Below are 13,965 nucleotides of genomic sequence, written 5' to 3'. Positions count from 1 at the left end.
GAGAAAGTACCATACACTTTCTTAATTTTATCATCGAAAAAATTGGAAATGTCTTCACACAGGGCCTCAGATGGAGTAATTTCTATTTCAATGCTTCTGGGTTTAAAAAAAGACTGCACTATTTTAAAAACTTCTTTACTAGATTGTTCTGCTTGATAAATGGAAGTGGAAAAAAAAGATTTTTTTGCTATTCTTATAGATTTTTGCAGCTTCCGGATGGCTGTTTTATAGCGATCTTTGGCTGATTCACAATAGTTAGCCCGCCATGCGCGCTCCAGTCTCTTACAGGCCGACTTTAGTACCCCTTTTAGCATAGGGAGTACACGTACACTCTTTTCTGATGTTGGGAAGGTGTTAAATAGGAAATCCTCCTCAATAGGGTCAGTGTGCATGTGTACACCATGATACTGATCTGCTCTGTCCACTAGTTGGTTAAAAGCGACAGGGTCGTCAGTAGGAGACAGCTTTGTGGGGTTTGTAGTGGGATCGGGTATGGGTTGTGTTTAATCTGTATCATCGGGGTCATTATGGTCGCTCCATGTGTCTTCTGGGTTCCCTGGATCATCAGGTGGTATAAAATCATCCTGAGGATCTTACGCAACGCCTTAGAATATGGGACATAAGGCATGTTGGGAGTGAAAGGAGGAGGTGTGTAAGGTCTTGAGGGGGATGTGCCAAAGTCCTTTTTCTTGGGAGGTACAGGAGAAGGGGCTTCAGTGTCCAGTCTTCTTTTGTTTTTATTGTAGACTATATGTCCTGTTTCAGGGTCTATATACAGTCTTTGTTGTGGATCTGGGTGAAAGAGTTCTTCTGCCTCTGTACGTGGCCGTGGAGCCGAAGATTTTGCTTTTTTCGGCTGTACGGCTTTTTTCGGGTCGAGTCTCTTTAGGCTGGACGTTTTTATGGTGTGAAGCCTTTTTAGGCTCGACGGGCTTTTTCGTCTCGACAACTTTTTTCGGTTCGACTGCCTTTTCCGGGTCGATTGCCTTTTTCTGTTCGACCACCTTTTTCGGCTCGACAGCTTTCTTTTGCTCTACGCCTTTTTTCGGCTCGACGGCCTTCTTCGGCTCGGCGACCTTTTTCGGTTCAACAGCCTTTTTCGGCTCAGCGACCTTTTACGCTTCGACGGCCTTGTTCGGTTCGACGACCTTCTTAGGTTCGACGACCTTTTTCGGGTCAACGGCTTTTTTCGGCTCGGCGACCTTTTTCGCTTCAACGGCCTTGTTCGGTTCGACGACCTTCTTCGGTTCGACGACCTTTTTCGGGTCAACGGCTTTTTTCGGCTCGACAACCTTTCTCTGTTCGAGGGGCTTTTCCGGCTCGAAGGCTTTCTTTGGCTCGTAGGCCTTTTTTGGCTCAACGCCCTTTTTTCGGATCGACGACTTTACTGGCGTCGACGACCTTTTTTTTGGTGGAGTGGCTTTGCACGGTCCCGGGGTACCGGAAGGCTTGGGTGTGGTCTTCGGAGCCGAGCTGGAAGGCGGGGCTTCTGAAGCGGTGTTTCGGTCGTGGCTAAGGCTTTTGTGCGATGCTTTGACCGGAGCCTTGTGTGGAGGTAGAGGCGGGGTAGGGGCTTTGGTACTCACGGTTTGCCCCGGTGTGATCTGGTCATCGGAGTCCGACTGGTCCTCTACGGTGACTATTTCGAGATCTTCCGAGCTCTCTGCCTCTGGGAGTTCATGTTCCTGCCGCTGCATTTCTAGTCGAGCGGCTCTTCAGTTCTGGATAGTCTTTTTGGACCGGACCAGAGCACAAGTTGGACAGTTTTCTTCGTTGTGCTCCGGAGATAGGCACCTGTTGCATACCTTATGCTTGTCGCTGTGTGGAAATTTGGCTCCACACTCTGGGCATTTTTTAAACAGGGTGCTTTCCATCAGCAGAAGGTCAACGTGGCGTCGAAAGACCCAATGGCCCGCGTCGACGACCGGAGAGAAATGGAAGTTTTGTCGAGTCGAGGGATACCGAGCGGAAACAATACCGTCGAAAGTATAAAGTTTTATCGGACGAAATTTGGAAAACTTCGGTCCTGAAGTTGGAGTTGTCGAAGTGCATCCGAACCCAATGGCGGAAAAAAACAATCTGAAGATGGAGAAGATGCCCATGCGCACTGTAGTCCAGGGGAGGAGTCACCTATCTCGTGATACTTCAAAGACTCCTCCAAGACAACAAGGTGCAAACATCCGGACCCAACACTAGGCAGCGATCTATGCTAAGATATGAATTCAGCGGCCCACATGCCTCGAACAAAAAGGTTAGCCGAAAATTGACCAAGGGGTTGTGCTTCCCGGATCTGTGTTGACTGGTGCAGAAAGAAAAGAAATGAGGCCAGCGCACAGGGTGGTGCCTATAAAGACACTGGGGATGTCACTTCAGGCATGAACGATGCCAAGCAGAGCTGAACCACACCACCTCCTAACGCACAAGGGTACTGCTCACGAAACATTTCCAGATCCAGTCTGACATCTGGGACTAAATCTAAGGTAAGGATTCTGCGACTAGACGTCTCTATTAGATAAGATTGTGTAAAATCTGGGCTCTACCATGTGGTACAGGCAAGGTATCAGAATCAAAGAGGTTACAGCTTGGCTGCGCTCCAGTGGAAGCAGGGCGAGACCTCAGTAGAGGTTGGTGTGAAGTCAGACAGAAAACTGGGTGACATATCTTCATGCAGCATCAATGACTTTCATGGCGTCTGAACCGAACTTGGCACCAGTCAATGCTGCAATGTGAGTTTGAGGGCATAGACTGTGTGAAGGGTGGACCCGCAGGCGGAGATCCAATCGAAGGCCTCTGTGGATCTTTGTGGCTTGATGGCGTGCCAGAGGGCACAGATACAGTGCTGAAAAAGCGCAGCATGACCACCCGTGCCGTCTCCACCAGCTGTCATATCACCAATGGACTTTGAAACGTGGGGTGCATAGGGACCAGGCACTGAATTGACTCAGTTGGCAAATTAATGCTGAAGGTAGAGAGTTATGGGAAGAGGCTGATTCTCACTTCAATTTCTTATGCTTCTTCTAGTACTTACCTAAAGAATTTGACTACAACGACTTGAACACGACCTTCAGAATTATCCGGGCCCTGGAACCATGCTTTGATCACAGGCACCATAGACATACTTTTTGGGGGATAATCACTGAAATCAGTTAACAACAGTCTTTACACAGGATGAACCCTGTCACTGGCCCTAAGAGTTGCTAACTTTAGCATTGTCGGTGATTTAAATCTCCACTTTGATTCTCCATGCTCCCCGGCGGCTACTAGTACTCTTGCAGACCTGGAAGCTCTCCAGCTATTCCAATTAGTCGATCACCACACCCACGTTGGCGGTCATATTTTGGACCCCATTTTTACTAACCTAACGATGGCTAAGGTACTGCCTCCGAGGCCCATGGCCTGGACTGATCATCATTTAATTGAACTGCACCTTACGCTCAATGACTCTCCCCTTAAAGCCTCTACTCCCACTACTCTCAGACGTCCTTGGAAAAAATTAAAACTAGCCGACTTCCATCAGCTTCTTAGCTCTCACCCTTTGGGCCCTTTTTCTGATGTGGAGTCTGGCTATGATCTTTACTGCAATTGGCTGATTAAAGCCTTAGACAGGCTGATTCCCATCGCTGAGAGTAAACAGCGGCGTACTGAATCCAGCCCTTGGTATAATGACTCGCTTCGGCTCTTAAAAAAATCTTGCAGACAAGCTGAAAGAGCCTGGCGTAAATCATATCTGCCCGAAAGGAAAACTCAGTACCTTGCTAGTATTAAGAAGTACCATAGAGCGATTTGTAAGGCTCGTGCTGCCTACTTTTCTCATGAATTTAGTACCAGCACTAACCCGACCAAATTAATATTTAAGATGCTTAAGGACGTACAACCAGCAGAGCCCCTGCTGATGAGATCTGCTCCTCCTCCCATTGTGAGGATTTGGCTGCTTTTTTTATTGGAAAGGTGGAGGCTATCTACCGCTCCTTTCCTGGCTCTTTAGGGTCTTCGGAGAAACTGATACCTGTTTTGAAAACTACTTTATCTTTATCTCACCCCCCAGAGCTTCCAATGGAGGAATTTAACAAACTTGTAGAGAAAGTTAAATCAGGTTCTCCTATGGATCCTTTACGACCTGTTCAATTCAGAGAATCTGCTTCCTTTTGCCTCCCTCTTTTATGCGATCTTATTAATTTGTCTTTATCTTCCGGCTCTGTTCTGGGCACCTGGAAACAAGCCCTGGTGACTCCCATCTTGAAAAAACCTGCCCTGGACCCACTGAAATTGGAGAATTATCGCCCCATTTCCCTTCTCCCGTGGGTTGCTAAACTGACCGAGGCCCATGTTAATACCATCTTATCTTATCTTATCTCCATTCTGCCAATATATTAGATCCTTCGCAGAATGGGTTCCGGCCCGGTCATAGTACCGAGACTGCATTACTCTCAATAGCTGAACATCTACGAATGGTGATAGATTCTGGTGATACTGCGGCACTGGTTCTCCTTGATCTCAGTGCCGCGTTCGACACTGTCTCCCATGATATTTTATTATTTGGTTGAGGCAGGTGTCGACAACATGGCGCTTGAATGGTTTCGATCTTTTTTATCTGGTCGTACCTTCAAGGTTGCCACCCCACCTTTTGAATCTAAACCCTATTCGATTGCCGAGGGAGTTCCGCAGGGATCGGCACTTAGCCCCACTTTATTCAACCTCTATGTGCAGCCGCTGGCCGATGTCGCCAAGCGTGGGAACCTGACTATGGTGTCCTACGCTGACGACACACAGCTGGCGGTTGCAATAAGTGGGGGGCTTATCTCAGTGGCCCGTTGGATGACTGATAATTGCCTTCAATTGAACGCCAAGAAAACCGAGGTGCTCATTGTTGGAAAACAGAGTCATCTATGGGGCGACAATTGGTGGCCTCCAGGGCTCGGTCCTACTCCCATCCCTGCTACTGAGGTTAAAAATCTAGGGGTTTGGTTTGATTCTAAACTCAGTTTTACCGCCCACACTAAAAGAGTTGCTGCTATGTGTTTCGGGACTTTGCGTAAGCTCAGATCCATTTTTAAATTCTTTGATGCTCCTACAAGACAGCTCATTGTACAAGCTATGATTCTGTATAAGTTGGACTACGCCAGTTCTCTTTTGCTTGGAGCTAATCAGGCTGAACTCTCTAGACTCCAACGCGTTCAGAACGCTGCCGCCAGGGTTCTGGTAGGCTTACCAAGATTTTGCTCAGCCCCAAAAATTATTCATAAGCTCCACTGGCTTCCTGTTGCTCAGAGAATCAAGTTTAAGTCTCTCTGCCTTTCGTTCAAAGCCCTGAAACACTCTTCCCCTCAGATTCTGGAGCATCTTATTTCTTCATATGTTCCTTCACGGTCTTTGAGGTCCTACGGACTTCACCTGGCTATAGTACCGCGTTTCAAGAGGTCTAGGATTGGCGGCCGCTCCTTCAGAGTGCTTGCTGCCAAGTTATGGAACTCCCTTCCTGTTCATATCCGTGCGATTGACGGACATCTGGCGTTCAGGAAGGCTGCTAAAACTTTCCTTTTTCCCTCAGATTTTTAGTGTTGTTGTGTTCTGGTTCCTGTTATTTGCTTTTGTCCGGTTTTCTGTTCTGTTAGCGCCAGGACACCCCTTTGCTGGGGCATCTGTGCGCTCTATAAATCCGGATAACATAACATAACATAACCTTAGGGGTGACATCGTTGTTTGCACACTGGAATTTTTTTTATTTATAGAAAAAAGAGTCTTGAAAAGACCAGGGAGTAGTAGCTAAGGGGACACGTCAGAAAGCGTGGAAAGAAAAACTGACATCAACGAACACTGCTAGCACTTATATGGAAGCTCCATTCATCACTTTAGGAGTGGAACGTTATTGGCTAGGAGTCGCACACCACCACCTACCAGCGCGGAAGAACAGTGCTCTTTAACCACTTGGATGCTAAGGCATGCCGATCATGCCCATTGACTTTCCATTGAAATCAATGGAAACTCCATGACTAGTTACCCTTGTCATTAGCGCTGAAGGGGTTAACTGACCCCCTCGCCCCAAAGATATCGCGAGTAGCAAAAAATAAAAAAAATCATGAAATTGGCACTTTTGTAATAATCTTGATTTTTTACAACGTGCCAGCAAAAACTGGCACACTAAATAAATAAGAGGCTGATCCTACTTTGATTGGCTCATCTGTGCTGAGCCAATAAAAGGAAGATGAGCAACAAATTAGCAGGCAGCCGAGGGGTTAGGTTACTCTGTCGCCCGCCTTTAAAATGCACAGGGCCCTACTCCTGTGCTGACAGGACCCCCAGCCCTTTGTTTCTGGGCACATGCTGTCCCTTAACCATTTTTTTGTTGCTGTTCCTTTATATAGTGTAAACTCAACATGTATTGGAGTGCTTACATGAGCTCCAGTTACCTCAAACAAGTAATTTCCAGCGCTGGTGAGATGAACTAATTTGCCCAGAATCACAAGATGTCGAGGCGATGCAGAGACAAAAACCTGGTTCCCCAGGTGCAAAGTAGGCTGGTCTGGCTGTAACACCACATCCTCTAGCCTAAAATGTTACCCCCTCCTGGGCCTTCTCTTTACCATTATAAGCGCCCCTCCAACAACAACCCCAGGACACACAAGGCACCCCTCTCCTCACCCCATTGCCCTTCCACTCTTGAGTCACCAGTATACCCAACACTCCATTTGCCCCCAGCTGCCCTCTCCACCTATAGTGGCTTTCCATTGTCAGAGGAAAGCGCTGAGTTATCAATTTAAGATATGCACCCACTCTCTCTAGCATCAGACACCCTCCTGTTCCAAGGCAAGGTGCTGCTTATGTTCTGCCAGCCACAAAAATACAGCAAGTTTTGGATCTGGGATCGCAAATTTTGCTCAGATGCATGGATATTAACAAAGTAAGGAATCTGTGATTCTTAAATTGTCGGGATTGTCAACCCCTCACGAGTTTCATGGTTCTAGGTGCTGTGCTCGTCATCAGAGTGCAAGGACAGACCATGAAGAGCAAAACGTGTGAGAAGATATGTTAAAAAATTTATGCAAACCAAATGACTAGCTAGTGAAACAAATATTAATTTTTGCTCCCTGCATTCTGAATACAGCATTTGAAATTCCCTTTCCTACTCATCCTTTAGGGTTTCAAGCAGTATCCATTTTTTTGCTGAGCAACTATGCTTCCCAAATTTCAGAAGGCTTAAATAACAACTTAACACCATGTTACCTGTAATCCAGATAATAAAAGAAATGTACATACAACAGGAGGGAGGAGGGGGTCATGTAAAGAAATGCATAAAGGACTCAAATGAGGAAACCTCCACGTGCTTTAGGTGCAAGGTACAGTCTATCACAGCGTCAATTCATATTTTAAATGTCTTCAGTTCAAGACAGAAGTCTGTAAAAATTATTCTTCAGAAGCAGCTTCAGCACCATATCATGAAGTTCTTCATTCCCTTCCTTGTAGTGGAAGGATTTTTTCCCCCCTGTCCAACTCCATGGTGCCTGTCCATCACAGTGGAATCGGTGTGGGGCTATAAGAACAATCAAATGAGCTCATAGCCAAAGACCCAGAAGTCAAAGTGATTTGGAGCTTCCTTTCCTTAGGTAACAGTTTTATTTTTAATATATATATAAAAAAAGTTCATTTGACAAGTCCACATTGCCTTTGAGTTATTTCAACAACTGACGATCCTCTCCTTTGAAGCGCTTTTTTCGAGGTACCACAAATTCATCTTCTGAATCTTCACTAAATTGGCCATCAACATTATACAGTCCTTTTGATGGAAATTTTCTTTCTGGATACATGTTTAAAAGCAATTCTTCAAAGTAGGCTTCCAATTTCAACCCAGCACTGGCTACTTCAGACTCCGGCTGCAATAAAGATTTGAAAAAACAATGAATTGTGACTTCCATCCTATACATAATTTCCACAAATTATGTTGATCATTACTGAACAAAAACATTTTTGGGTGTCATTAGCATTTAAAACACATCACACTCAAGTCACATGCATTGGTAAAGTAATTACTCCTAGGATACATTCAATATGCTATTGAATAGCTTCTTTGAATATTCAAAAGGTGAAAAAAGAGCACTGGATTAATAGAGAAGATAAGAATTACATAAATCATAAAATACAATACTAGATAAGATATGGAAAAAGGCACCAGAAGGTAATGAACATATGGGGCACCCCAGTATGTTGCTAAATAATCAAACCAAAACGGTTCAGGCATCAGCAATAAATTAGAAATACAAAACAAAAATCCAAAAAAGTAAAATTTACTAACAAAATCACAAGATTTTTTAAAATCCAATAAGAGGAACTGGAGCTATAAACCTTTACAAGCTTTAACTAGAAATAGCACCAAACAGCACAAAGTGTGAATGATAGTCATTACTCGTGGTAGAACAGGACCTGGGCTCAATTTGACGCGGATAGCAATAAAATGCAGGTCGGATACATTAAGCAAGTTCCTGCTTAAGTCCTTTAAATGCAACTTCACTACAGGAGTCAGGGGTGTGGAATTTAATAAGATATTTACTTGTCCATGGGGCAGGCTGCTTCATAAATCTACTTGTCCTGTAACAAAATACACATGCCCCTTTATTTATTTATTTATTGTGCATCTTGTAACGCGCAAACTAAAACCCGAAGGTGTCAAGGCGCCTAACAAAAAAGATCAGAAAGCGGGCACTCATGCGCTTAATTTGTACGCTTGAACAAAGAGGCGAGTTTTAAGGGCGGCTCTGAAGGTTTGAAGGGAGGGGAGGGACCTGAGCTCTAATGGGAGGTCGTTCCACCATTTTGGAGCCAAGATGGAAAAAACCCTACCACCCCATCTTGCTTTCCGAATGCGAGGGATGTGGAGAAGAAAATGATTAGAGGAGCGAAGGTTCCTGCCTGGGTTGTAATAGGTCAAGATGGATCTAATGCCTGTAGGGCTACTTTTTGCCAAGGCCTTATAGACCATACACATGGACTTAAAGGCAATCCGCTCCTTTATCGGCAGCCAGTGGAGCTGCTTCCTGGCCAGCGTTGCCGAAGAGCGTCGGGGGAAGATCAAGGACAAATCTGGCTGCTGCATTCTGGACTACCTGCAAGCGCTGCAGCTGACTCTTAATCAGTCCAGCATATAACGCATTGCAGTAGTCCAGACGGGACCCCAAAAGGGCGACAGCAAGTTGCTTTCTTGCCTGCAGGGAGAGGTAGTTCCTAATTTTCCTGAGAACATGGATTTTACCCCAACAGGTAGATACCGTCCTGTTGACCTGTTGGCGCATGTCAAGCATAGGGTAAATCATCACCCCGAGGTTTCTAGCCGAGGAGGTGGGCTTAGGGCAGGGACCGAGCGAGTCAGGCCACCACTCCATGGACCAAATGTCTTCCCTTCCGCCGAACACCATCACCTCGGTCTTCTCCCCATTCAATTTCAGTGAGTTGTAAATCATCCACTGGCCGACGGCCTCCATGCAAGATCTAAATCTGGAGGCCGTCAGCTCTGTTGACTGGGAGAGAGACACGAGGATCTGTGTGTCGTCCGCGTAGGAAACTACCTCCATCCCAAAAGATCTAATAAGTCTGGCAAGGGGGGTCACATATATGTTAAAAAGGGTGGGGCTAAGCGCCGACCCTTGAGGGACCCCACAATGCACAGACAGGGATGGAGATAGAAATTTTCCCAGCTTTACCCTCTGCTCCCTATGATCTAAAAAGGAAGAGAGCAAACCTAGGGCTGCCCCCCGAACCCCAATCTCACCCAGTCGAGATGTTAAGACACGGGGAGATAGGGTGTCGAAGGCAGCCGTGAGGTCCAGAAGGATCAGGAGGGATGTCCGACCCTCGTCCACACTCATACGGATGGAGTCGAGGACCAGGGTGAGGGCGGACTCGGTGCTGTGTTCCCTCCTGAAGCCATGCTGGGAAGGGTCCAAACAGCCCGACTTCTCCACAAAGGCAGCTAGATGACCATTTAAATGGGACTCAAGCATCTTTGCAGGGGCCGGAAGCAGTGAGATGGGGCGAAAGTTTTTTAATACCCCGGGATCTAGGGAGGGTTTCTTAAGAAGAGGTTTTACCACAGCATTTTTCCACTGCTGTGGGAAGACACCCTCCCTCATTACCCCATTCATGATCTCAAGTAAGGGGGGTAAAAGAGATCCTCTACACTGCTTCATGATCTTAAGAGGGCAAGCGTCTAATGGAGACCCTGACTTGGTTTTCTCAAGCAGCATGTCAAGATCTTGTAGGGAGAGCGGAGGAAAAGATTCCAGATAGCCGGCCACGGGAGGCTCCGCCGAGGAAACATCCGGGACCGTAATGGCCGGAGGCTCAGCCGTTGAGAGCCTCTGTGACTCCAGAGAAGTGTAAATGTCCGATATTTTGGACTGGAAGAAGAGGGCTATGTCATTACAGAGCTCCTGAGATGGAGTAACAGGATCGGGGACCTGGAGAGATGTGAGAGAGTGCACGATCCTGAAGAGCTCTTTGGGAGATGAAAGGGAGGAAGTCAGGGTCACAAAGTAGTCTTGTTTGGTCCCGATGACTTCCGACTTATATCTCTTGAGCAGGGCTTTATGAGCTTCCCTGTCTTTGAGATCCCAACTTGCATGCCATCGCCGTTCCTGTCTCCTAACTTCCTGCCTCAGGAGTCTAAGTTGTTCCGAAAACCAGGGGGCTGATGGTCTTTTCCTGGCTGAATAGCAGGTCCGAACCGGCACCAGTTCGTCCAAGGCCTCTGTGAGGATGTTATCATAATGCGGCACCGCCGAGGAGGGATCCATCTCCCGTATAGCAGACAGACTAGGAATCCATGGGTCAAAAGAGTATTCCCCGATGTTTTTGAGATTCCTACGTACTTCAAAAGTACTCGGAACTTTCCTGAGAGTTTCCTGGCTAGGGAAGGACACGTTAAAAGGAACGGCCAGGTGGTCTGACCAGGAGAGGGAGAAGGGATCCGTAACTAAAAGTCTCTGATCGTTAGAGAAAATCCCATCGAGCGTGTGTCCACCTCGGTGGGTGGGTCCTTTCACCAATTGGGTGAGTCCACATGCTGACAGTGCTTCCAGCAGCACGGAAGTGTCATGTGATTCCAATAGCTCTAAGTGAAAATTAAAATCACCCAGAATCGTTAGATTCTCCCGACCAAAATAGGGCTCCAGGAGTTGAAGCAGTTTTAGGCTAAAATCTGCTCTTGGCCCGGGCGGACGGTAGACCAAAATCCCATTAAATGGAGAGTTAGAAACATCATGTAATGAAAAGTACAAAACCTGGATAGCATCCTTGGGGTCAGATAGAGGCATAGTATGACATTGAGTGCTGTCCCTATGCAGGATGGCTAATCCACCACCGACCCGGCATACTCTGTCCTGCCGAGTCAAGCAGTACCCATCAGGGACTGCTTCAATGAGGTCTGGACCCGAGGAGTCCTTGGCCCACGTTTCCGTAATAAAAACCCATGTTGGATTCTTCTCCAAAACAAGCTCCTTGAACACAATGTTGTTTTTAATGAGTGAGCGCGCATTAAGGAGCAGGCACTTTACACGCAGTTCACTAGGAGATACTAGCGAGCGAGGCTCCCGAGGGGGGACGGGAGAGACGGAATTCACGCCGGCTAGATCTGTCTTGAAGCACCCACATCCCGTGAACACGGGGAGGTCCTCAGGAGTGATTCTATGGAAGCATGAAGCAGTAATAGGCCGAAGGCGTAAAATATCCGGTAACGAGTATTTTAATACACCATGCCCCACTAAGTCCGACCTATGGGTCCCGCCGTCCAGCCCGTCCTCAGCGCGGACGGGCGCAGACGGGCTGGACTCTGGCGTGACTCCGGCGTAGCGACGGCTTACCCGCTGCGCGCACACGCTGCGCGTCATTTCCCCTGATTAATATAGGGCTCTAGCCAGTCCACCTGACTGCCAGAGCGCGGCGAATGTTAGCGCTCCCTTGCACCCACCCAAGATGGCGCCCGCCAAAATGCTAGCGCGAGGGTCCGGCCCGCTCCAATAGCGGTGAAGGGCACAATTAGTATGCAGCAATGCGACGGTGACGTTTCTAAAAACAGGGGACTAACTGCATTAACAGAAAACAACTAAGGAGACAAAACAGGTAATTTAAAACCAATAGCGCAATAGATGTAAGCGCAGTGCAGCAAAGACCGAGACTGCTCTTACCTCAGCCCCTTTATACTAGCAGACCACGCGCTGCCTCTAGCCAGTCCACCTGACTGCTAGAGCGCGGCGAATGTTAGCGCTCCCTTGCACCCACCCAAGATGGCGCCCTCCAAAATGCTAGCGCGAGGGTCCGTCCCGCTCCAATAGCGGTGAAGGGCACAATTAGTATGCAGCAATGCGACGGTGACGTTTCTAAAAACAGGGGGCTAACTGCATTAACAGAAAACAACTAAGGAGACAAAACAGGTAATTTAAAACCAATAGCGCGATAGATGTAAGCGCAGTGCAGCAGAGACCGAGACTGCTCTTACCTCAGCCCCTTTATACTAGCAGACCACGCGCTGCCTCTAGCCAGTCCACCTGACTGCTAGAGCGCGGCGAATGTTAGCGCTCCCTTGCACCCACCCAAGATGGCGCCCGCCAAAATGCTAGCGCGAGGGTCCGGCCCGCTCCAATAGCGGTGAAGGGCACAATTAGTATGCAGCAATGCGACGGTGACGTTTCTAAAAACAGGGGACTAACATGAAGTAGTGTGGCTCACTGGTTAGAGGCGGCAGACCCGAGAGCAGAGGATGGCCCGGGACCAGGGTTCGAGTCCCGGCGCGGCAGGTTTCTGGACCAGGGTCAGCGGACTCGATAATTCTCTCGCCTCGGTGCCCACTCTGATCAGCGTTCACACTCGGCAACTCTGGGCATTAGCTTGCCTCATCTTCACTAACGGCCCCACCAGACCGCCGGGGATGCCTGGTCTCACCCTGGAGATACCCATTAAGGGACCATCTCTCAGGGAAGCCAGGAAGGGTTTCGCAGCGGTCGAAGCGCCTTGGGACCCTACGGGTAAGTAGTGCGCTATATAAATGCCTATACATTTACATTAACAGAAAACAACTAAGGAGACAAAACAGGTAATTTAAAACCAATAGCGCGATAGATGTAAGCGCGGTGCCATGTAGTGCAGCCACAAATTACGGCAGCAATCTATACAAGAGCTCTGATATAGCCTGTCTGATTATACTAGGGTTCATACCATAGTAGTGTTTGAATACTTTCAATCCCCTTATGTTGCAACATTTCCGCAGATCTAAATACTGGGGCGGAAGGTAGTGGTAAGAAATAGTTCCAGGGTTAGAATGCCCTTTTGAGTCTGTGCAAACCTACTAACTTGCATGTTTTAAGGGTTTTCAACAACTCTTCTCTAATCTTTTCCTATACTGAGAAATGTTGGAAATTTACTCCTGACAATGGCAGATGTAAACTTTCATCCAGAGTTGGGAAAAAAGTGGTTGGAAGAAAAGTGAACTTGCAAACACTCCCACGCCAATAAGATTTTACAATAACTACGCCAAAACAAGTCACACATTGACAAAACTATAAAGCTGACCACCAATGTCAGACCTACTGGCTTTACCAATACTTGTTTATTTTTGTTTCCCATAATGTTCTTGAAACTGGTTACAATGATTTTCCATTATGAATATTATTGAGAATTACTAGCATGCATCAGCACGTTACTAAATGATGCTGCAAAGAAATGCTACCTAACATTTCACAGTAGTTAAGCAAAATGTTTTTTTTCCTGCTTCCATTTTTTTATGAGCATTTTATTTGGTAAGCAAAGAATCATCAATCTTGCTTTCAAGCTTCTGCAAATATTTGCATCAAATCAGAGAACATTCTGGGATCATTACACATAGCCTCATATTGCTAAACTATTTAAACGTGTGTATACATTTTTATGCAAAAACCACTGTCAGTAGTGTAGTCCGAGCTACCTAATAATAACAACGCTTTCAAT

General features: G+C 46.9%; 1 protein-coding gene across 1 annotated transcript in view; it reads right to left on the bottom strand.

Moving 5' to 3' along the window:
- Nucleotides 1-7,014: 7,014 nt before the first annotated feature.
- Nucleotides 7,015-13,965, bottom strand: part of TRIM24 (tripartite motif containing 24) — a 1,142,914-nt gene continuing 1,135,963 nt past the window's right edge. Inside the window, exon 18 of the mRNA XM_078672569.1 lies at nt 7,015-7,868. Coding sequence (XP_078528695.1) covers nt 7,668-7,868 — 201 coding nt within the window. The 3' untranslated portion in view covers nt 7,015-7,667. The remainder of the gene's footprint in view (nt 7,869-13,965) is intronic.

Source organism: Lissotriton helveticus, chromosome 1_1 (genome assembly GCF_964261635.1).
Source record: "Lissotriton helveticus chromosome 1_1, aLisHel1.1, whole genome shotgun sequence".
Lineage (NCBI taxonomy): Eukaryota > Metazoa > Chordata > Amphibia > Caudata > Salamandridae > Lissotriton > Lissotriton helveticus.
The sequence above is the reverse complement of the archived record's forward strand: the minus strand, read 5'-3'. Positions and strand labels throughout refer to the sequence as shown.